This window comes from Sinocyclocheilus rhinocerous, unplaced genomic scaffold (genome assembly GCF_001515625.1).
Source record: "Sinocyclocheilus rhinocerous isolate Xijiao unplaced genomic scaffold, SAMN03320098_v1.1 scaffold1648, whole genome shotgun sequence".
Lineage (NCBI taxonomy): Eukaryota > Metazoa > Chordata > Actinopteri > Cypriniformes > Cyprinidae > Sinocyclocheilus > Sinocyclocheilus rhinocerous.
The window spans coordinates 344,202-368,979 of NW_015647958.1; the positions used below are offsets into that span (position 1 = coordinate 344,202).

Below are 24,778 nucleotides of genomic sequence, written 5' to 3' on the forward strand. Positions count from 1 at the left end.
CACACACACTTTCTGTTTTTAATTAGAGGCTAGTCACGCACGCTTACATTCTACGCTTTCTCAATCAGGTTCAGGACCTGGCAGTGGCGTCTCCTGCCACAGTAAGCCGTTGTGGGATGGTGTACATTGACCCAGAGGAGCTTAAGTGGATGCCGTACGTTCAGACGTGGCTCACAGGTTTTGCAGAGAAGGTGAAGCCTTTAAAACTCTCAGAGTTCTTATTAGAAGCATTAGAAGGAGTTTTAGTTTTATAAGCAATATGCATTTTGTTTGTAGAGTGTTTTCTAGTTCGGTTTTTAGACCTGTAGAGCTATCGCCATCTCGGAAATTTTGTTTTTTAGATTACAGAGCCTGTACATGGATATCTGATGGAGCTGTTTGAACAATATGTGGAGAAGGGCCTGCAGTTTGTATCAAAGCACTGTGTGCAGGCCATTGCACAGGTGGACATCAGTAAAGTCACAACCCTCTGCTGCCTACTGGAGGCGTTACTGTTCAGCGAAGGAGCCCCTAACCTTAAAATGGTATAATGCATCTCAACTATCACCAAAATGAATCGGACACAGCATTCTAACACATGTTTGAAAGCTTCGGCAGGATGTCTGATTTATAATGTTAAAGACACAAAAGAAATTTGATGCTGTATACTACTAATCAGTGGTGTATAAAGTACCCGAAAGCCATACTCAAGTAAAAGTACAGATATCTTACCAGAAAATGACGTTGGTAGAAGTTGAAGTAACAAAGTATGTGATATGTATTGTACTTAAGTATGAAAAGTATTTTTTAAATCTTAAACGTACTTAAGTATTGAAAGTAAAAGTACAAGTAAATGCAAAATGGAAAAGAAGCAAATAAATAAGTTTTGAGCACTTCAGTTTGGAAAGACCCTTCAATATGGCGGCCATGATTGTTTTTACTCCGAAGTGCCCTTCGGAGGGCGATATATCCCGTTTGGAACGCACTGAAAGTATTTGACTGTGTTAATGAGTGAATCACTGAATCATTTATTCAACCGATTCGTTCAAAAAGCTGATTCATTCCATAAGTAAACACCGTCTATTGCTCAGAGATGCTAAACAGTGCTGTGACCTTTGTTTGGAACTATTTTCGTTGGCAAAATTGAGCAAAAACAAGCAATATTATGTCTAAAATGTAAGTCACTTATTACTAACTTTACTGAACTTGTATAAAATGATTATTAAATTTGTTATCATGCTGATATCTGCAGAAAAACGGTATTCTTTGTGTGATAGATTAAGTTAACTATATTAAATTATATAAATATAAAAAGCATACAGAAGCATTTTTGCCATCTACAATTTACAATGCCTTGAATTTTGAGTTTTAAATCACGTGCATGCACTCTATGTGTGTGAATTGGCGATATACTTGATAATGTCAGATCGCACATCACAACACTTACCATATTATCGCAGAAGATATAATGTATATCGCACACCCCAGATTCGACTTGAGTGGAAAATGAATCATCCGCGCGCACTTGTTTGCACATGAGCAAAGGTGTTTTTAGGAGTCTAACTTGCAGACGCCAGACCACTGATTCGTCAAACCTGCTTTCCTGCAGTCCGTGTTCTTCTGACTTTATTTTGTAGCAAGTAACGAATATGCTTTGGGGAAATGTATCGGAGTAAAAGTATACATTTTAATTAGGAAATGTAGTGGAGTAAAAGTAAAAGTTGGCTGAAATATAAAAACTCAAGTACAGATACTCCCAAAAAAGTACTTGTAGCAGCGTTCGTAGTTCGGGAAGAAGGAGACAGGAACCGGCGAACATTTAAATAATTTAATAAAATAAACAAACACTAAATGAAAGTAAAGCGGCAGCCCCTCGCGGACGACTGCCGCACACAAAACACAAAATAAAATCCAGGCCTGGTCCTCTCTCGTCCAACACTGTAGTCACTCCTCCTTTATCCTTCTGGAGCTCCTCCGTGAGACTCGAGACTGGTGAGTGGCGCAGGTGTCGCGCATTAGCAATTAAGCCCCGTTCACACCGCCAGCGACACACAGCGACAGAGCGAAATAATCCCACTCATTTTCAATGGAGAGCTGGCGACTTCCGGCGACACGAGCGACAGTGACCGTTGGCGACGGAATGTGGGCGTGTCAAGCGATGCGAGTCAAGCGACAAAAGTTCAGAATTCTTCAACTTTATGCAAATAAGCAGCGAATTTCGCGAGCGACGTACTGTAACGAAGTATTATTATTTCATTACATTACACCACTGCTACTAATAAAATAAATAAATTAATAATTTTATTTAGGTAGGAGTAGGAAACATTAAATTGATCAAAAGAGACATAATGTTAAAAAAATATTTCCATTTCAATCAAATGCTGTTCTTTTTAACATTTTATTCATCAAATAATCCTGAAAATGTGTCTTGGTTTAAAAAAATGTTTTTAACATTGATAATAATTAGAACTATTTCTTGAGCACCAAATCAGCATGCTATCCTGATTTCTATAGAAACATGAGATATTGAAGACTGGAGTAATGGCTGCTTAAAATTCAGCTTGGCCATAGTAGAAATAAATTGTATTTAATATATATTAGAATAGAAAACATTTATTTAAATTGTAATAATGTTTCACAATATTGCAGTTTTCACTGTAGTTTTGATTAAATGAATACTGCATTGGTAAGCACAATAGACTTTTTAAAAAACATAACAAAAATCATCTCAAATGACGCCCTACTTAAAATATAAATGCTATATATTCACATGTACAAAGACCCATATATACTATGTGGGAAAAAAGGTGTTATATTATAAAGACAAATGTCTTTTGTGATATTAAATGGCTTTTATACTGTTACTGTACTGAGACAAATCAAATTATTAATAATGTTATGTAAATGTTTTTTTACCTACTGAAAAAGTAATGTTCAATATATAAACCAATTTAAGTACAGACATACATGCTTTCCTGCTCCATTACTCCATTAAGCATAAGCATATCTCAGGTTTCACTGAGATATAAGGATGCAGAGAGGAGTGGGAACTTGAGTTGCAAGTTGAGTATCATGAATCAAAACCCTGGACTGGCACAGTTCAGAACATTCAGACCCAAAAACTACTGCACACTCATATCGATGTACAGTAGTTCTGCAGTTGCTAGAAATGGCAGTATGATGGTATCCAACTGTTTGCTTTGTCTGCCTTCTTTTAAATTTGTGTGTGCTTTTTTGTGTATGTATTTGCAGGAGGCCAGTAAGTTGAACAGTATGTTGTGTCAGACGTTTGTGTTCTGCTACCTGTGGGCACTGGGGGGAAATTTGATTGACAGCCACTGGGACACATTCGACACATTCGTCAGGCAGCAGTTTGAGGGCAACAGTGATGCAAAGGTACATTTTATATACACTGAAATATACCTCAGATCATTTTGATTAAGTATGCTTACATTTATGGATAATTTTATCAATAAACACACAGTAATGGGGACTTTCTCTTTTATTGTCATAATTTATGACAATCATATCAGCTTCATAGCGTTTTGTTCAGAAAAAGACACCATTATGTGTTACAAGATTTGGAGGAACAGGTTTGGTTCTTCACAGATCTGCAGCCATTGTGTTTTTATAATTTTACATAATCCAAAAGGTAATGATTTTTTTTCTTCTCTTGTCCCATTATAATGTTTTCTCAGTGACCATACAGTAGCTAGCCATTCCTGTTTAATAACTGATGTGGAATATTGAAGCCACTATAAACCTCCTCTGGGCTTTGACCCTGAAAAGAGCACATTAACCTGACTCAGAGGTCATCGTAAATTATATATAGCACCTGACTGGTTCAATTCTTTTTATAAAGACAGCTATGTCTTCTCTGTCTCATGTGTCTGTTACATTTTTAAATGTGACCTTAGGAATATTTAATGAGAAATAGATTGAAGGAAAACAATATGTCCCAGACATTTGAATAAGGATAAAGGGAAGGTGTGGTATTTATTTCAGAAGGTCGGAATGCAGTGGAGAGTGGCATTATTAGTATTCCACAGAGCAAGACAGAATGAGCAAGGGAGGAGGGGAGGAGTGGAGAGCAGAAGAAAAGGAAGTGGTGAATTTGAGATGAACAAGGGTGCTAGAACCTGCTCTTATAATAAAGACTCCAGAAGAAAAATATCTTTTTTTTTCTATTCTCAGAGTCTAGTGGGTTAACAGCAATGCTATTACTGTTGATTATACATAAACAAACCCCCTTATGATTGTTACTCTGAAGGACCCAAGCAATATTCAGAGATCAGAATATCATAGCAATCTTTTGACTTTGGCCACTGCAAAGCAATCAACCAGAAGACCCCTAGATAGATAGATAGATAGATAGATAGATAGATAGATAGATAGATAGATAGATAGATAGATAGGTAGGTAGGTAGGTAGGTAGGTTGGTTCTTAAAAATAGTGTACTTTGATTTCATACAAAAGAGCGACTAGGACATTTTGCTAAACATCTAATTTTGTGTTTTAATAAAACTCTCTCTTTTTGTAACAGTTGCCCAGTGAAGGTGATTTATGGAGTGTGTATATGAACTTTGATGCTAAATGTTTAGAGCCATGGGAGAAGATCATTCCCTGCTTTAGTTATAACAGTGAGATGCCCTTCTTTGAGATGATGGTGCCCACCACAGACACGGTGAGGTACGGATACCTGATGGAAAAACTGCTATCTGTCAATCACTCTGTCCTCTTTACGGGCATCACTGGAGTGGGAAAGGTAAGGCGGTGCGTGTTTAATGTGATGTAAATTTGTAGTTCATCACTACAAATTGCTTACTAGGCTTATTGTGCATTTTAGTCTGTGGTGGCACGGGCATTGTTGAACAGTGTGCAGGAGAAGGCAGGTTATGTCCCCGTCTACATCAACTTCTCAGCCCAAACTTCATCAGCTAGAACTCAAGAGATCATTGAGTCAAAACTGGAGAAGAAGAGAAAGAATATACTTGGTAAGGGACATTAGATATGATTTGGGTGGTTGTATAAACTGCCATACTGAAAATCATCATCCATCATCCATCATACAAAAAAACAATCTGTGTGTTTATGTATTTCAGGTGCTCCTGCTAATAAAAAGATTGTGGTGTTTGTGGATGATCTGAACATGCCAAAACTTGACAGTTATGGCTCTCAGCCCCCTATAGAGCTGCTCAGACAGTTCCAGGACTTCCATGGCTTCTATGACAGAGAAAAGTTCTTCTGGAAAGAGATACACGTAAGCAACAGACACTTACACATAAAAAATAGAATCATGTGTCATGATTCCTTCAGAGATATTAAAAGATTTGTCCTTTTTTTACGTCACTGGCCAGGGTAGGAAATCAAAAACTGTTACTTATTCATGACCGGTATTGTTTATAATAAATAAACAAAAACATGTTTTTGATATAGCTCTCTCTCTCTCTCTCTCTATATATATATATATACAGTATATATATATATATATGTTTTGATATAGCACTGTATAATTAGGATTTATTATTGAGGGTCAGGGGCGGGGTGTACTGAAAAAGTCATTAATTGAATCATTAAGAAATCAGAATTGTTAACTAGAACCAGAATTGCTACTTTCCTTAAGATTTCCATTCCTAATCTTGTGCATCTGCTGTGAGACCAGTAGTTTGTGCAGAAACCTCAGGGACCACATTTCAATTTTATCAAGCATTTTAATCGTTGAACATTTTCTCACTCTCTGCCTCACTATCTCTCTCTATGGGAATGAAAAATAATGTATGTTGGTACGATTATCATATAATGAGCGGGACTAATGCTTGATGTTTGAAGTAGCTGATCTCATTGTAATGTTGCCTTACCTCGGGAATGACTCTTAATTATGTATTTTTCAAGTAAACCCTGTGCTTGTTGAACACACACACTCATACACACGTACAAACAAAGATACAATTGCATAATATAAACAGGGACAATTATGTGATTTGGCAAGGTTACAGAGAAATATGGTGATCTGAGATGTAGTTGACCTCAATACTCCTATATCTCAAATATGAGTTATGATAAATAAAAGACAGAAATATGATGAGAAAAGAACCTGCTGAGGATTAAAAGAATGATTTGTGAGTCTCAAATGAGTGTTGCCCTTGGAGAAACTCATCTGGGTTAGTGTAGCTCTTTGGTGGCTGAATATGACTCTGCTTTGACTTTGACACAGCAACATTTCCTGAATGATTTTTCTGTCATTTGAAGAGTAATTGGTCATTAAGTTTTCCAGCTGTCATGAATGGTCTCATTCTAATTTGGGTTTTAATCAATATTACATACATTTCTTCTAGTAAAGGTTTGATGAGATTAGTGGAAGTGTCAAAAAAGTTAAATGATGTCCCTTGGATATTTTTTCTTATGCACTTATTAACCTTCTTCTCTTTGCTTCTCCTCCCTAAAGGATATGACCATAGCTGCAGCCTGTGCGCCTCCTGGTGGAGGTCGCAACCCGGTGACCCCTCGTTTTATCCGCCACTTCAGCATGCTGTGCCTCCCAACGCCCTCTGAGCAGAGCCTCAAGCTGATTTTTAAGGTCAGACATATGGTAGCACTCATTTTGAATGAACGTTTTACTTTTAAAATTAAAATTAACATGAAATCACAATTGACCCATTTACTTTCCTAATACATGTTTTCGGTCTTATTGTACTTATTTCACTGGTACGTGTTATTCCAAATAAACATGTCGAAATATAATAAATGCTTTGCATCTGAAGCAGCTTTTCTTTTTAGTTAACATTATGATTTCCCCTCCAACCACCTGGCTATGTAACATCCAGTCATGTCCCTCTGGATAAAATCAAGTCCTGGCCTGCATTTTTCTCATTGAATATCCAGTTTCACTCGTAATTATGTCACATATATGTATGACAGTAAAAGGGTTGCCAAAGCTGTTTCATCATGTTGACTTTAAAGCTGATACATGCTGTGCCGGATGATTCTGGAGACATCAAAGACTGAATCAGCCCATTGGTTTAGAAAATGGCAATGATCTTGAGCTGACTTAAAATGTGTTCCAAAATCTGTTGAGCTGCCTACCTAGACAGTATATTAATGCTGAAAGAATGCTTTACTTGTATTTGCGGGTGTTTGAAATGTAGGCGACATAACATAGGCGGATGAGTTGAAAAAAAGTATTGATAAGCATATTAGTATTTCATTCAACACTTAAAGTGGTCAAATACACAAAATAATGTTCTTTTTAGCAGCATCATATGACCCCTTTAAACTTACTAGAGTGTTGCATTACATCAACAACAAGCTGATGTCAAAGTCTTTTGATATCTGTCTGGACTGGAGCTAAAATTCTTCCAGAAAAGTTGCAGTTTTGAATTAATTGAATTTAATGGAACAGTTCACCCAAAAATTTAAATTAGCTGAACATTTACTCAACATCGGGCCATCAAACAAGTCCTGTCATATTACTTTCTCCAGTAAAAAGTCATCTCATCTGAATCAGAAGAGAAAAATGCACAGATCAAGCACTGCTTACAAGTGGAAACAAATACAAACAGACATGTTGGTCGATTTTGATGTGAGCGGACAAAAGGGAATAGATTTTTTTTCACTGGAGGAAGTGTTATGGAGTATGGACTCATATTTTGGCTAGGGATAACCGTTGAAAGTGAAAAGCCTTAATGATGGGGTTGTTTCTTACAAACACAGCTTTCACTTAACAAGATGTTAATTGATGTACTGGAGTCATGCGAATTGCTTGTGAATTATTGTAATATCTTTATCAGATGTTTGAATTCTCTGCAGAGGATTCATTGATGAGCAAGTGATGTAATGCTAAATTTCAGATGAAGAAACAAACTTATCTTTGTTGGCCTAATGGTGAGTAATATTAGCAAATTTTAATTTTTTTGGGTGAACTATTGCTTTAAAGCACAGGCACTACAACAATCAAAGCATAACTTTTTTTTTTTTTTTTACCACTTTTGCAATCACCTTTAACAATAAATTCAAAACAATTCTGATTTCCTTTAACAATACATGACAGGTTCTGTTCTGTTCCATGATGTTGCATGTCTGTCTAGTTGTTTTTGAATATGTATCATGTGAATAACCCTTAAGAATCCCTTAAGCATCTGAATAGTGTTCGGTAGACATGACCCTTCACTGGTGTAATTGGACTTTCTCATTAAGACAACCCACTGGCTAGTTGAGTTTTAAAATATGCAGTTTTCCACATCTCTAGTAGCTTCCTATAGAAAGTTAATTGCAGAGTAGCTCATTAGGTATTGGAACGGAGCTGTCCTGGGTTCTGAAACTACAGCATGAGACCTGTAGCTGTCCATGGTTCTGAACTGACAGACTCAGAGGAGAAACCAACCCAAGCTCATTGAATATACATGCTTGTGGCAATTTTTCTGCAACACCAATATTACATACCTTGCTGCACGTTTCACGGCAGTTTCAAAGTGAAATGTCCAGAGAGTGGCGCTAAACGCGGGTTCAATACGTGACCGTGGCCATGTTTTTATTACGTTGGTACAGTCACATATGCAGTGTTTTTATTATGTTGCTTCAGGTATGTACTGTATTATGATGGTTCAGAGATCAAAAGTCTGGGGAGTGTCGCTAAAAGGTTAATGCTCTATTGTGTTGGAAATACCCCCTACACCAAACCCAACCCTAAACCTACCCCACTGTTTTTGAATGCAAAAGTGATATAAAAACAAATTCGCTGATGCAACTGTGCTATTTTAATTTCCTTTTATACGGATTTGAGCTGTTTTGTCAAACTAGTTTCACAGAATTCATACTAGAGTGCTTCACCTCACAAGTGCAGTGCCGTATTGTGTGAGCTACTGAACAAATCTACTGCATTAGAAAACCCATACATATGAAGCTGTACATGTGACACTAACATTCAAAAGTATCAGTTTTGAAATTTCACAGTATGTTAAAATTGTTAAGTCATAACATAATATTGTGCAAGGGATTGTGCAACAAATTAGGCTTTCTTAATCATAACTCTGGCCCTGTAAATCTTACTTGTGTGAAAAGGAACAAAAGTTGTCAGAGTTGTGCTGCCTCTAGTGTTCATTTCAACTTGAAACTGTAGTGATTCATACAGATAGGTACGTTTCTTGAGTTTTGCATATTTCCAATGAGCCTGAGCAGGCAAATACTGGTCAATGCTCGAACTGTCCATTGTATCAAAAGTCTTCAGACATTTCACGCTTAGAAATATTACTGTCCCTAGTTACGTCCCTAGATCCTAACAAGATCATTAGGATCGAGTCAGTTAGAAATACCAAGGGTTCACACAAAACAAGGGGAGTCCGCTTTTAGTTATTATGCCGCCCGCAGTTGGAATCAGCTTCCAGAAGAGATCAGATGTGCTAAAACATACTGACTATTCTTGTATGTGCATGTTTGCAGGCAATTTTGGGTGGATTCCTCACTGAGTTTCCCACAGCGGTGAAGCAGGCATCTGACAGCATTGTGGATGCTGCTGTTGAGATCTACCATCGTATGAGTGTAGACCTGCTGCCTACACCAGCCAAATCCCACTACGTTTTTAACCTTAGAGACCTCTCTAAATGTGTCCAGGGTAAGAAACACACACAAATGAACAAAGACATATGTACCTACAGGGGCATTTAAGGCAGGAGGACAATCGCAAAGAATTTACAAAGACTGTCATTTATATATTGTACTCAAATAATTTAAAACCTGGCCAAAATCACAATTCATCCAAAACAATACAACTTTTAACAATTTTACCCAGGGTCTTTAGCATCTGTTGCTTAAATCCACCAAAGGCTTGTAAAGAGCTTCTTTCATTTTGGAGCTCTTAAATGAGCAATAAAAATGCTCTCTCTTAATTTGAATAGGCATTTTGTGAGTTGTTAAAATGTTCTTTTATGGTTTAGGACTCGCCCAGGGGCTGAACTATAGACTCTCAATAGGGATACTGTCAATGTAAACTAAAACCAACCTGCACAGCCCCCATCTGATTATGTTTTTTATTAACCAAAGGTCACAGACAAGTTCATCTGTTACTGTTCATTGATCTGTAGACTCAGAATTGATTTTCTACTAGTAGGCATTCTTGCTATGAAATGAAAGACATAATGAAGAATCTGTTTGAATGTTAAAGAAAATCATAATCATTCTCTGCTTCTGCATGTGTGTGTGTTTCTGTGCAGGTATGTTGCAGTGTGAGCCAACTACAGTGAGAGATCAAACCCAGATCTTCCGTTTGTTCTGTCACGAGTGTCAGCGTGTGTTCCACGATCGACTCATCAACAACGAGGACAAGACCTACTTCCATACCATGATCTCAGAGATGGCCAGTAAGCATCTGACCCTTGAATCCTTTTCACTGTTAATCTTCAGAAGCTTATAGTCCAGACATCGTAATAGATAAAATAATTGAATATTATAATACATTATATTTTGAAATGTATTTACTGACCAAAAAAGTCAATAAGCAGGTTTATTATTATTATTATTATTATTATTATTATTATTATTATTATTATTATTATTATTTTATGAAATTAAACTTTTTAGATAGAGGAAAGTGGGTCAGATTAGTCAGATTATATAATTCTCCTTGTTTTGCATTGTCACTTGTCAGAGTGATCTATTTATTTTTGTTTTGCCCCCAATCTGTCATCTTTTTGCTACAGTAAACATTAATGCCCTGAACTGCTTGTCCAACAGGTAAATATTTCAGCATAAACATAGAGCCGATGTACTTTGTGAATCAGCCCATCATTTTTGGAGATTTCATCAAGGTAAAAGTATTTTGGGGATTGTCGTGATCTTTTTGCATCTGACAGTCTGTCACTGTTTTGTATTTTCTTTCTGTGTGTTTACATTTAACTGTTTAATACAGTAGTATAGTTACTCATATAAAGATAGTTAGCTAGAACAGTCATTCGTCTTTTTGATTATGGTCCTTTTTGATTTAATGACAGTGCTTAATAAATTTTTTTAATTAAATTATTGAATTAACGCTGTTCAGGTTGGAGCAGACAAGGCTGACCGTGTCTATGAGGATCTAACAGACATGGAGAAGATTCGCCAGGTACTACAGGACTACCTGGATGACTACAACACGACCTTTGCCAAGGAAACCAAGCTTGTGTTCTTCCAAGATGCCATTGAACACGTGTCTAGGTAAGCAAGTAGCTTGCCTTTTCATCTGGTGATCACAAAACCAGGTGTTCAGATGACCTCACCATTCAGGCTGGGCGAAATTAAACTTTTTAGATAGAGGAAAGTGGGTCAGATTAAAGCAATATTATAATTCTCCTTGTTTTGCATTGTCACTTGTCAGAGTGATCTATTTATTTTTGTTTTGCACCCAATCTGTCATCTTTTTGCTACAGTAAACATTAATGCCCTGAACTGCTTGTCCAACAGGTAAATATTTCAGCATAAACATAGAGCCGATGTACTTTGTGAATCAGCCCATCATTTTTGGAGATTTCATCAAGGTAAAAGTATTTTGGGGATTGTCGTGATCTTTTTGCATCTGACAGTCTGTCACTGTTTTGTATTTTCTTTCTGTGTGTTTACATTTAACTGTTTAATACAGTAGTATAGTTACTCATATAAAGATAGTTAGCTAGAACAGTCATTCGTCTTTTTGATTATGGTCCTTTTTGATTTAATGACAGTGCTTAATAAATTTTTTTAATTAAATTATTGAATTAACGCTGTTCAGGTTGGAGCAGACAAGGCTGACCGTGTCTATGAGGATCTAACAGACATGGAGAAGATTCGCCAGGTACTACAGGACTACCTGGATGACTACAACACGACCTTTGCCAAGGAAACCAAGCTTGTGTTCTTCCAAGATGCCATTGAACACGTGTCTAGGTAAGCAAGTAGCTTGCCTTTTCATCTGGTGATCACAAAACCAGGTGTTCAGATGACCTCACCATTCAGGCTGGGCATCTAGATCGGTTTACTAATGGAATGTTTTGTTCATTCACCCAATTGACCTTCTTTTCTTACCATTCATCTCTTCCCCTGTCAACAGAATCGCCCGCATGATTCGCCAAGAACGTGGAAATGCCCTGTTAGTTGGTGTGGGCGGCACAGGAAAGCAATCTCTAACACGTTTGGCTGCTCACATGTGTGGTTACCGCTGCTTTCAGATTGAGTTGAGCCGTGGTTATAATTATGACAGCTTCCACGAAGACCTGCGTAAACTTTACAAAATGGCAGGTGTGGAAGGCCAGGACATGGTGTTTCTCTTTACAGACACTCAGGTACAACCAAAAAGAAATTTGCTGATAAATTTGCTGTTTTTATTTTAATGTTAGGTAAAGTTTTAGTAATTTTGTTGTGTGTTTAAGTTTGTAAAATGGAATGTTTGCCCTAGCGTAACCCAAAACCACACCTCTCCGAAACTCCTTGTAACCAATTCACAAGTTATGATTTATTGATTTGTGGATATGAATCTGGATGCAGAGAGGTTTTCTCTGAGCTGTAGAGTAGACAGTAGGTCATCTCTGTTATGACTCCGGGCCCTCTGCCAGTGCTGTAATACTGTCTCATGAAAGCAGAGACTTCTACTGCTTTGTGATTCAGCATACAGGCTCTGCAGCAGTAATGACCCCCTAAATAATTTCATGAACAGTTCCTAATGAGACAGACACAAGCTGGTGCTATAGACAAGAGATATGCGTTGTGAGGTTTGTGTTTGTGTACCCATCTGTAGGGCTAATTACTAATGAGAATCGGAGTGTTTGATTGAATAGGCTGTTTTAAATGTCATTTATTATTGTGTTTTCATGGACCGAAGGGAATAAATACTCTTCAGTGTTTTTGATAGATAGTATTTTTTCCTTCTTTTGGCCAGTGAATCCCACTTAAAATATGAATGTAGGGAGGCAGAGAGAGTTCGTAAACATAACTACAAAAGTGTATGTAACAGAGGCCAGTTAAATCTCACTCCCCTGATCTCAAGAGGTGCACTAGCGTCTGATGCAAGAGGCTGCTGTCATTGGCGCCCTTGTTAGTGTGCCTGCCTCCCATGCCGGTTCAAATTCTGCTCTGAGATAGCATGGCGAGTAGAATTACAGTAGGGGTTACAGTACACTGGTGCCGTGACCCGGACGGGAATGAGGTTTAGGCTGATGATACACGGGGCAAATTTTTGGGCAATGTTGCCGTCAACAGGCAACCAAGTGAGACACAGGGCCCACGACGGATCTAAAGTATCGAAATAGAAATTTGTTACCCATTCTCAAAGTGAGAGTTGCCTAGCAAAAATGCTCAAAAAGTTGCCCTGTGGTATCATCAGCCTTAGGCTAAAGATTTTAATGGAGGCCAGTTAGTAAGAGCTGTATGGGTAAACCTCACTCCCTTGATCTAAAGAGGTGTGCTAGGGACTGACGCAGGTGGCAACCAGCATTAAGGTGCAATACCACCACCTTTCAACCAGTTGTAGTATGAACATGATATTAATAACATGCACCAGTGTTGGTAGAATGATGTTGTTTGACCATGCGATTTGTTTTTCTCATCTGTTTTAGATTGTGGTGGAAGAGTTCCTGGAGGATATTAATAACATGCTGAACTCGGGTGAAGTACCAAACCTCTTTGAGAAGGATGAACTGAAACAGGTGCTGGCTGCCATTAGCCCCAAGGCTAAAGAAGCCGGCATCTCTGAGGGAAATAGGGATGAGGTACATGATACAACTAACAACCATCCAATCTTGCAACATGGCCATAACCAAGAGATCTAACCAAGTACAGAATGTCACTATATATTCTCAGCTGCTCTGCAATTCTGTTTAGATGTCAGTTGTCTTATCTCTGTTTGTCTTTGTGTCTTCAGGTCTTCCAGTTCTTTATCTCTCGTGTGCGTGAGAAGCTGCACATAGTGCTGTGTATGAGCCCTGTGGGCGACTCCTTCCGCTCACGCTGCCGCATGTTCCCATCGCTAGTTAACTGCTGTACCATTGACTGGTTTGTACAGGTCAGAATACACCTCCTCTCTTTTAACACTCGTTTTCAAACCAAAATCACTGAGCAGTGAATTCATTAAACACGTTTCCACTAAACTGCTGCGCATGCAAACCCCTGCCTGTACTACCCGCAACCAAACTTAACCATGCAGTGTTTCACTATGCACATTTAAATGAAGTCATTGTTATTCTTTTTAGCGCCGCACACATTTCCTCTCTATGAAATCATTTTCATAGAGAGGAAATGTGTGCAATAAAAAGAATAACAATGACTTAATTTAAATATGCACAGGCAAAGGCTTATTACAGATGTGCCTTATTCATAAAAATCAGTGCTATTTACAGAAAGCAGGTGGTAGGCAGAGTTTTAATCGGCCTGCAAGATGGGCAATTGTGTCATGCACATAGCGTTCGGCAGTAATTTTTGGACTTGTTTGCTTAACTTGTTTAGTAAATTGGTTGCTAAAACAACAGACAGCGAATGCTAACTAAACTGTCAGTGGGCACAGTTAATTCTTAGTGAGTTCCCCTTAAAGTAACATGAAAGAAAGTAGAAATTCAATGAAACCTGAAGGCATCCTGAAATACCCACGGACACCTGAAGTGGTGTATACTGTACATACACTACTGGGGGATTTTAAAGTCTTCAATGCTCTTAATGATCATCAGGATATTTATTTGATCAAAAATACAGTAAAAGCAGTGATATTGTGAAATATTATTAAAATCCAAAATTTGAAATTAAAACAGTCTTTTTGTTTAGTATTTTAGTATATTTTAAATAGCAATTTATTCCTTTCAGGGCAAAGCTGAATTTTTTAGCATCATTACTCCAGTCTTCAGAGTCACGTGATGAGAAACCATTTTAATATGCTGATTTGATGCGCATGAACATTTCTTATTATTATCAATATTGAAAGCAGTTATTCTGCTTTATTATTTTGTGGAAACAATGATACTTTTTTCAGGATTCTTTGATGTATGAAATTTCAAAAGAGCAGCATCTACTGTACAAACAATTAAAAATAAATCTCTATATATCTCTTTCACTATTTCTATTACACAGCTATGAAATGAGACCAAACCAAATAATTGTGTGTTGCAGGATAAATATATATATATATATATATATATAAAATGTGGCCTGTCTAGTTTTGGTCTACATCAGGAATATGAGCACATTTATTCTCCATGGCCAATCTGTCCAGTAATGGCATGGGACATTGATAAGGGAAATTGCTACCCAAGTCCCTAATATAAATATTAAAGAGTCACTTATGCAAGACAGGCAGCAGTATACCAAGATGATAAGGAGCAACTCTCATTTTTGCTCATGTATATAGTTTGAAAAGGCTACTTATGCATTCCGCCCTTACTCACCCCTACAAGTCCATTGCTTCAGTTCTCTGTTTTCACAGTAATCATGGTTGGGAACAGGGCTCTTATCAGTAGCTGATTTGCTCATGTCTAAAGGCATAACAATGTGATTTTTGACTGGAGTTGGTTTAGGCCCTGAGAGAGAGAAATGGAGAGGAAGATGGGAAATAATTAAATGAAACAGCCAAAGAATGTTTTAAGTAAAAATATGCATACTTCTATCTCAAGCTAAATTAATTAAATCTGTTATATAACAGTTCTGTTCCTTGAATCTGAGTGAGCGCCATTCCAAGAGTGCTGATATAGAGTAAATCCGTATCAATTTTCTGCTAGAATATTGAATAGAAACTCCAGAAGGTGTAAATGGTCACTTTATGTTCATTATGCCATTTAAAATGAAAGTGGTATTATGTAAAAAATGTGTTGGGGTGATAGGGGAATCAAAATTCACAGACGTAAATAAAATATAATTTAACAATAATAATAATAATAATAAAAACCAATACATATTTTCAACAAATTTGTCAGCAATTTTTGCATTTAAAATAAATATTTAAAAAATATATAAAAAACTTTGGTGTAGACACAATTTTTTGTTACATTTTCACATTTTTTGTAATTAAATTTCACATTTATTTCGCAACACATTGTATTAAACCTGAAATTTTGAAGTAGAAAGAATTAAATTGTATTTTCTTGTCAAATTTACTCCAATAATCTTTGTTGTATTTACAACCTTTATTATACAGTGGACTGGCTATATGGACATGCAAAATATATATACCTCTTATACATATTTATAAAAATACACCACAGTCACATAAAATAATATTTTATATATATAGAATACATTTATAATTCAATATAATTAATTTTAGAACACTTAATATCAGTTTTTTGAGTGCTTTTCATCAGATATTGTGGACACAAATGGTACTTTTTTATAAAATGACTATAAAAAAGAGGAGGCTTCAGGGGGCTTCAAGTCTTTACACACATACAGACACTGTGCGCCTATCATTCAGTCTCTCTTTACTGCCATTCTTTTGTTTCATTTTCTTATCTAATGAGACGCATGTTCACTGACCTCTGTGAGCTGTTTGGTTGAAAGGGGTGTTCTGCTAATTACTATAAAGTGTGTGTGGTTTGTTTGCATGTAGAGTGTTGATTTTATTTGTTGTGTTGTCCGTTGTAGTGTTGTGTTTGTGGGTGTGATGAATGGCTCTGTGCTGGCCAACTGCAGCTGCTCATTAATGTTAAGCAGCAGAATGCCCGTATGTCTGTTCACTTTTATTTGCTTATTTGTTTCCATCAGTGTATGTTTGTTTACTTGTATACACACACACAAACGCACTCACCCCACATATTTCAAGGTGACCGCTATGGTTCTTGCAGAATAAAATGAAAGAATAGTCTATTATAATGTCTTCAGTGCAATCTGCATGCTATTTTTGTACTTGTGGAAGCCAATACATTACATAAATAAGTCAGAAAAAGGAAATTAACATTTAAAGGAATAGCGCACCCAAAAACGACACATGATCTTTTAAAAGATCTTTTCAAATACAATTCAGTAAACAACTTGTGCTCACTCTGTGATGCATTCACAAATTTGATACATGGCAGTCAGGGAAATTTTCTCTTTCTTTCCATGTTTATTTTTCAGTGGCCCCGTGAAGCACTGCTTTCTGTGTCCCAGACCTTCTTCCAGAATGTGGAGTTTGGCAGTGAGGAGATGAAGCAGTGTTTTTCAGAGATGTGTGTGGAGATCCATGTTAGCGTGACTGACATGGCGGAACGTTTTTACTCCGAACTACGCAGACACTATTACACAACGCCCACCTCTTATTTAGAGCTCATTAACCTGTACCTGAGCATGCTGGGAGAAAAGAGACAGCAGCTGCAGGCGGTGAGGAGACTGGGCTATGGGTGATGCATAGATGCATAAATTATTGATGTTGTTATATGATTACTTAAGATTGTGGACTCTAATTACTAAAGAAAAAAAGTCGCTACCTTTTTAAATTTTAAAGTAAGCGATGTGTCAACTGGATGATATATTAGAGTAAAGGATCCATCAGAGCTAGACAAACATATAAATGTGTGACTTGTATGTGTGAAATATAATGTGTGTTTGTCTGCACAGGCTCGAGATCGTGTGAAAAATGGTCTTACTAAACTGCTGGAGACAAATGAACTAGTTGATAAGATGAAGCAAGACCTCTCTGCTCTGGAGCCTGTGCTTAAACAAAAATCAATCGATGTCAATGCTCTCATGGAGAAACTCGCTGTGGATCAAGAGAACGCTGACCAGGTATGTGTATTACTAATAATTCAACAATTCCCCATCTGTTTTCACAGGAACTCCTAATTTTATACGTCCATTTTTTTCTCCTAAGGTCCACTTGTAATGCTATGTCTACTGTATGTTGGAAGTCCCAAAACACATTAAAATGTTTAGATTTTTCATGGTATGAACTCAATAATGCTTTGCAGAAGTACATCTTCTAACATTAACAGTTGCTCTTATGGACCTCTCTACCTGTAGGTGCGTAAGGTTGTAAAAGAGGATGAAGCTTTAGCTAAGGTAAAGGCAGAAGAGACTCAAGCCATTGCGGATGATGCTCAGCGGGATTTGGATGAGGCGCTGCCTGCACTCGACAGTGCCAACAAGGCCCTGAATGCCCTGGATAAAGCTGACATATCAGAAATCCGTGTCTTCACCAAACCACCAGACCTCGTCATGACTGTGATGGAGGCGGTGTGCATCCTGCTCAACAACAAGTGAGTTCCATCTTTATTTTATATTATATTGTATTATGTAGAGTGCTGCAGGAGTCCTAAAACACGGAATTTTTGCACTTCTGGTTCCATCGTCTTATTTATACCATTTATACTCCTACTTTTTTGTGACATTTACAAACTGTTTCTTGTCTTTCTTTTAAAGTGTAGGCACTGATATGATTTTAATGCAGGTTCATGAAATTGTGGTATTAAATATTTTTAGGTATCTAATCTAGCTGCAGAAAAACATGTTCTCACACAAACCCCCTCCGGCTCTGAGACCCTCCACAGTGTGACTCAGTATGTGCTGGCCATATTAACATCAGATTGTCTGACTGTGGAGCATCTGTGCTCTTTTCACTCAGTCATCAATCTCATCCTACTCCTTCATCTCCTTACTTTCAACATCATTATCATCATCTACCACAGAGCTACTCATTATTAACTTTATAAGACAGCAATTTAATGGGTGTTTAAAATGCCATAACACAGACTGAACAATCTGTTTTTCTGTTTCTCCACCTCCCTCTCTCTCTGCAGTTCTTTTATCCTTCTAATTGTTCAATTTGCTCATGCTATTAAACCTGTGCTGTATCTAAGTGGCAGATTAGTGGAGTTTAAACTCAACAAGAAATCAAAATTGACCCCATTTACTTTCTTAATACATGTTCTTGGTCTTACTGTGAATAATTCATCCATATTTTACCCTCCAGCCACTTATCATATAGTCCACTTTCATGATCCAATTAATTTCCAATGGATAAAATCAGACCTTTTTGTATTGAATATCCAGTTTCATTGGGAAATATTTAACATTATGGAAGTGAACATGTCGTATTGACTTTAACACACTGACACACTGACTCGTATTGACTTTAACACACACTGGCTGTTTAATATGAGAGACTTTTAATTGCTCTATATTAACATTTTAAAATATTGACTCCAGTATAAAATTAGACACCTTCTCTATATTGCCTGGTTTTCAGGTGTTAAATATTTATGAATTAATTTAATGTGATATGTTTTGGTATGACTGGAAATCACCTGCGTTAAATCCTCTGTTATTGTAATCGCCTTTGTTTTATATTTCCAGCTGCATACTCATCCAGCTGGTGTTAAATCTAATAATGTAATTAAGGGGTTGGTGGAGAGGATGTGGAGGTGTTGTAATATGTTGAACATTCAGATATTACCAACCATAATGATTTGCCAAAAGAAAAGAACAATATACGCTTTAAAGTAACTCAGACGAGCCTTGTAGGATTTTAAAACTAAAAAGACTTCACTGTACATTCTTTTTTCATTAAACTGGATGTTCATCATTTTATTCAGTTATTACAAATAAGGCAGTTGGCTGAATTGCACTTTCTGAAAAATATTTGGTAACATAGAGACCATTTCCAAGTCGTCTAATTCTATATTTCATAGTGACAAACTGGCTATTCATGCTTTGAGCTAAAGAAATCTATTGTTTTAGTTTCTACAGTAGTTGTAGACTTCACTTCCTATCATTCCATTGTTTACACCCAACTAGGACAGACTGGGCCAGTGCAAAGCAGCTCCTGGGTGATGGAAACTTCCTGAAAAAGCTAATGGACTATGACAAGGACAATATCAAACCTCAGATTCTTCAGAAGCTGCATAAATACATTACTAATCCAGACTTTGTGCCTGAGAAAGTGGAAAAAGTGTCCAAGTCCTGCAAGTCCATGTGTATGTGGGTAAGAGCCATGGACCTGTACTCAAGAGTTCTGAAAGAGGTTGGGCCCAAACGTGAGAAACTGGCTGCTGCTCAGGTGAGTCTAGTTATTTTTTTTTAAAAATTTTATGTTGATACATCGATAATTTCTATTGCATTATGAATGTGTAACTGTGTATTATTTGCTGTTATTATTAATTTGTTTTTATCAGGCCGAGTTAGATGCAACAATGTCCACCTTGAAAGAAAAGCAGAAAAAACTACAGGAGGTGGAGAACCAAATCAAAGCTTTACAGGAGCAATTTGAGTCCAGTGTGGCTGAGAAAGAGATGCTGGGTGAGAGAAAAAGAGAGAGATGAAGAGACAGATAGCTTCCACGACTGCATAATTAAAATGAATTGAAATGTATCACTAAGTGTGCTTAATGATAATAATGCAATAACAAAAAGCAAGAAATTGTGTTGGGGCCAAATAAAGGGATTTTAAAAAAAAAAAGGATAATGGAATTGAGTAGAGGATTGAAGAATGGTTATTCTTGGATTACTGTGCAAAGTCAAGTGAATTAAATTTACATTTATAACAAATAGTGCTGCAGGGAATTATGTATTTTTACATGCTAAAACTCATCTACTCGCTAGTTTGCTTTTACTGCTTCATTGTGTGTATAATCACACTCTTTTGGTCTATTCTAACTTTCTAACATTCAGGAAAAATATTTAAGAGTTGTTAGAAACTTAGAGTGATAGTGATGTCATGCAACCATGGTGTAGTTCGTTTACAGCCTTCATTCAGCTTTTTTATTTATGCCAACTGTATATAGACTTCAAAATTCAGCTGTGATCATTTGTGAAGATTATCATGATGAACACAACATAATGAATCATAAACATATTAGTCGCAGAGGGTTGGATTATTCTGCAATAATCCAATGGAAGGCCAATGTAAAAAAAATCCTATTGGGTATTTTTTAAGAAAACTGGTGTGGCCTACAAAAATACATTATCACTGCAGTGTTCTATATATGGTGTGGGTTCAGTAATTGTGGGATTTTGTGTGTATGAGTGAAGTGTTCATGTTGTCTTTATTAGGGATGTACAAAAGTACATATTTCTATGTCAACTAGTCAGGTTGTTGAAATGACTAGTTGACTAATCTTATGAAAGCCTGTACCAGTTTAGATGGGATTTTTAAGGGACTGTTGACATAAGATGGACGTTTTTTAAAATCATAGTGAACTGTTTTTAAGGTGCCACACAGTATGCCTATATGAATCTGTGTGTATGTTTATCTGTGTTTGTGTGTGGGTTGTAGATAAAACCAGGGTTCTGACCGAAGTACGTCTGGGTCGGTCGGGGAAGTTAACATCTGCTCTGGGAGACGAGCAGGTGCGATGGCAGGAAAGCATTACTTTTTTTGAACAGGAGATCCACAACGTCATTGGAAATGTGTTCATCGCTGCTGCATGTGTGGCTTATTACGGAGCGTTCACCTCCCAATACAGACAACTGGTAGTGTATTAGATCCCAAGCTTTTCTCACTCCACAACATGCCTTAATTATAAAATGCCACTGAGTATATTACATATCTGGCAAGTCTTTAAAGTCAAGCCTGTCTTATCCTCTTAATCATGACCTATGTCAAATGCCCACCTTACCGAACTATGACACATCAAAACAGAGTTCCCCTTTAGCTTACAGAATACTATGTGCATGTGATTAATGAGCATTTTTTTTGTGTCATGTAGCTTATAAATCACTGGATCACACGCTGTCAAAACTTGGGAATCCCAATCAGTGACAACTTCAGTCTTATCAGCATTCTAGGAGATCCCTACGAGATCCGACAGTGGAATGCTGAAGGGTTGCCGCGGGATAATGTTTCCACAGAGAATGGAATCCTTGTGATGCGGGGACGCCGCTGGCCACTCATGATTGACCCTCAAGACCAGGTGACCTCTAACATTCCCAAACCTTCCATTAATGCTGTGTTCCAGTGCCTTAGCAAGGCAAGTCACAGTAACAATTTTTTATTTAATAATGAAATTTATAGTCCTTTAAATAGCACTAAACAAGATAGTTTCCAGTTTAACCCATGAGTTGATTACATTTAACTCGGAGTAGGTTGGATAAAGTAAGTATTTTAACATTGGAAATTTACACTACTGTTTAAAATTCTGGGGTCGATAAGACTGTTTACAGTGTTTTTGAAAGAATACTCTTATGTTCACCAAGGCTGCTTTTATTTGAAAATGCAGTATTTTAATATATATTTAAAATGATTTATTTCTGTGATGGCAAAGCTGACTCTTAGACATCCTTCGAATATGCTGATTTGGTGCTCAAGTAACATTTGTAATTATCATAGTTAAAAACAGATGTGATGCGTAATATTTTTGTGGAAATTGTAGTAAATTTTTTCTTGATCAAAAGCACAGCATTTATTTCAAATAGAAACCTTTTGTATTATTGTAAATGTTTTTACTGTCATTAGAAATAAAGTATTAATTTCTTTGAAAAAAAACAAAACAAAACTTAGTGATCCCAAACTTTGGAACGGTAATATATTTTTAAAAATGCTTACGGTATAATTCTTGCCACCTCAATAGATCTATCCTCTATGGATTCCTGTTTTGCATTTCATATAGCCTGTGTCATCAGGACATAAATGAGTGCGTCATGTGAAGGGCATCTTTAATAGCAGAGTGTTGTTCAGTTGGTTAGAGATGGTGTCACAATGGTTCAAAGAACAGCCTTCGCAACCCAAATAGGAAAACAAACAGCCTCCCTGCATTACCATTCAGATATCTTTCTCCCATTCCAACCTCTCCATTTTCATTACTGTTCTCCGGTTTCAGCACATTTGCCCGTCGTTCTCCTTTTTTCCTCTGCTCTTTCTTGTCATTTGTGTTTTAGTCTCTCTCCATCTGGCTGTCTCTCTTGGGAGACTTCTGGAGAGACTGAAACAGACATTCAAACATCAGACTGTCACACATTTACATACACACAAAAACCATGACATAAACACTCTACACTCAACTCATCTCCACTCTGTATAGTGGCATTGATGTCATAATGCTTAGATGCACGTCTCACACACACACATTTCTATATAGTACAATACTTAATTTCAGCAGAATCTGAACCCAGATTCTTTACAAAGGGACATCTGTCACATCCTTTTCATCTGATAAAGATGTTTCTCTTTATCTGTCTTTCTCTCCATGTCTCTCTGTCACACATGCATGCACAAATATACTCATGCACTCAAGTCGTTGTATGAGAAAAAAGTAAAAAAACAAAGTCATAGCAATTCAAGATTAAAGTCATTATATTTTGAGAATAAAGTTATAGCAAGGCCAGTATATTGTGTGAATAATGTTAATGTTCAATGTATTTAATTAAAAACAGCAATAAAACGTTCTAAAGGTTGAAGTGGTCTCTCACTCCTTAACTTAAGTTATATTGTTGTCTTTTATGAGGTAAATAATGTTAAGTGACTATTCACAAGATGTTTTATTCACAGTATAATAAATAAGTGAAATAATATTTCACGTCTTCAAATCATTCGTTATTTGTAGCGCGCCAGCCACCCAGTAATCGCAATAAGCTTTGTGTGTTGTTGCTTTTAAAATAACACAGCTCAGCTTTCAAATTCTGTCAGTTTTATCACGAAATACAAATTATAAATGTGTTTTTCCTCTTTATTACAAGTTATAGAATATATAAACATGAAGGAACATCAGAAGGCATAAAACACAGTATAATTTAATGAAACTAATGTCTCATTGTAATTGAAAAGATGATTGATTCACATGCTGTTTAAACTGAGGTGAATATAGCAATCTGTCACGCCACATTAAAGAGCAGGAAAAACACATCATTGTAAGACATATTGTTTGTATTTCACTATTAAACTGACAGAATTTGAAAGCTGAGACTGTGTTTTATATTAAAAGTACCAAAAGCACAAAGCTTATTACAATTATTGGGTGGGTGGCACACTACAAATAGGCTAATGAATGTATTCGAATACGTGAAATATTATTTCCAAGCATACTGTCCTTGCGAGTATATGACACATGGGATGATTTCTGCTAATAGTCCCACATATATTCAAATCAGTTGTCAGGCCACCGGAATTTCTCCCGGTGCCCCCAATTTGCATGTGCAATATAGGCTATTCTCTCAAAATATTATATTTAATTATATTAACTTTAATCTCGTAATTGCTACGACTTAATTCTCATCATTTTGATTTTATTCTAAAAATATTATGACTTTATTCTTGTATTGCTGCAACTTTATTCTCGTAATTTTGACTTTATTCTCAAAATATTACGACTTTATTCTCATAATCTTGTTTTTCTTTTATGTGGCACTAAAATGCCGTCGTACATAGGCATGTAACTGTCATAATGAAAAAAAGCATGTGACAAAAAAGTTTAAAAAAAAAAAGATATTAATAGGTTATTCATGATGACGTACTCTCACATGTATTCAAGAAGTAAGGAAATCTGTTATTACTTTTTTTTTATGGTTACACCACATTGCCTTTTTACAGTCATGCAATGCAGGCTTTTACATTTTATATCTAGGCAAATCGTTGGATACGGTCTAAAGAGACAAAGAATGGTTTAAAGGTGATCAAGCTAACCGATGCAGGTTTCCTCCGTACACTTGAGAACGCCATCCGGCTGGGCATGCCTGTACTTCTGGAGGAGGTAAACTTTGACCCTTCTTTCACTTTTGAAACTTTGTAGTCAAATGTAAATACAAATAAATTGCTGAAATAAAAATTTAAATATTTAAAATTACGGATTAGAGTTAATAGGAACTGATAACTGATATCTGATTGACTTTGAATTATTTAATTCAGTCTTAAATGAGTGATTCTGTAGTGAGTTTATTAGTTCTGACTCTTGGCAGATGTGATTTTCTGATGAATCTAG

At 36.6% G+C, this 24,778-nt stretch overlaps 1 protein-coding gene across 1 annotated transcript in view; it reads left to right on the top strand.

Moving 5' to 3' along the window:
• The window catches only part of dnah6 (dynein, axonemal, heavy chain 6), a 76,091-nt gene that overhangs the window by 29,600 nt on the left and 21,713 nt on the right, over positions 1–24,778 (top strand). Inside the window, exons 36-57 of the mRNA XM_016513935.1 lie at positions 69–191; positions 342–524; positions 3,232–3,375; positions 4,523–4,744; positions 4,826–4,973; positions 5,082–5,239; positions 6,425–6,556; positions 9,415–9,586; positions 10,185–10,331; positions 10,705–10,778; positions 11,009–11,163; positions 12,032–12,263; positions 13,533–13,685; positions 13,838–13,978; positions 17,011–17,253; positions 17,491–17,658; positions 17,893–18,128; positions 19,666–19,927; positions 20,043–20,166; positions 21,142–21,338; positions 21,575–21,778; positions 24,425–24,550. Of these exons, the coding sequence (XP_016369421.1) occupies positions 69–191; positions 342–524; positions 3,232–3,375; positions 4,523–4,744; positions 4,826–4,973; positions 5,082–5,239; positions 6,425–6,556; positions 9,415–9,586; positions 10,185–10,331; positions 10,705–10,778; positions 11,009–11,163; positions 12,032–12,263; positions 13,533–13,685; positions 13,838–13,978; positions 17,011–17,253; positions 17,491–17,658; positions 17,893–18,128; positions 19,666–19,927; positions 20,043–20,166; positions 21,142–21,338; positions 21,575–21,778; positions 24,425–24,550 (3,744 nt within the window). The remainder of the gene's footprint in view (positions 1–68; positions 192–341; positions 525–3,231; positions 3,376–4,522; positions 4,745–4,825; positions 4,974–5,081; positions 5,240–6,424; positions 6,557–9,414; positions 9,587–10,184; positions 10,332–10,704; positions 10,779–11,008; positions 11,164–12,031; positions 12,264–13,532; positions 13,686–13,837; positions 13,979–17,010; positions 17,254–17,490; positions 17,659–17,892; positions 18,129–19,665; positions 19,928–20,042; positions 20,167–21,141; positions 21,339–21,574; positions 21,779–24,424; positions 24,551–24,778) is intronic.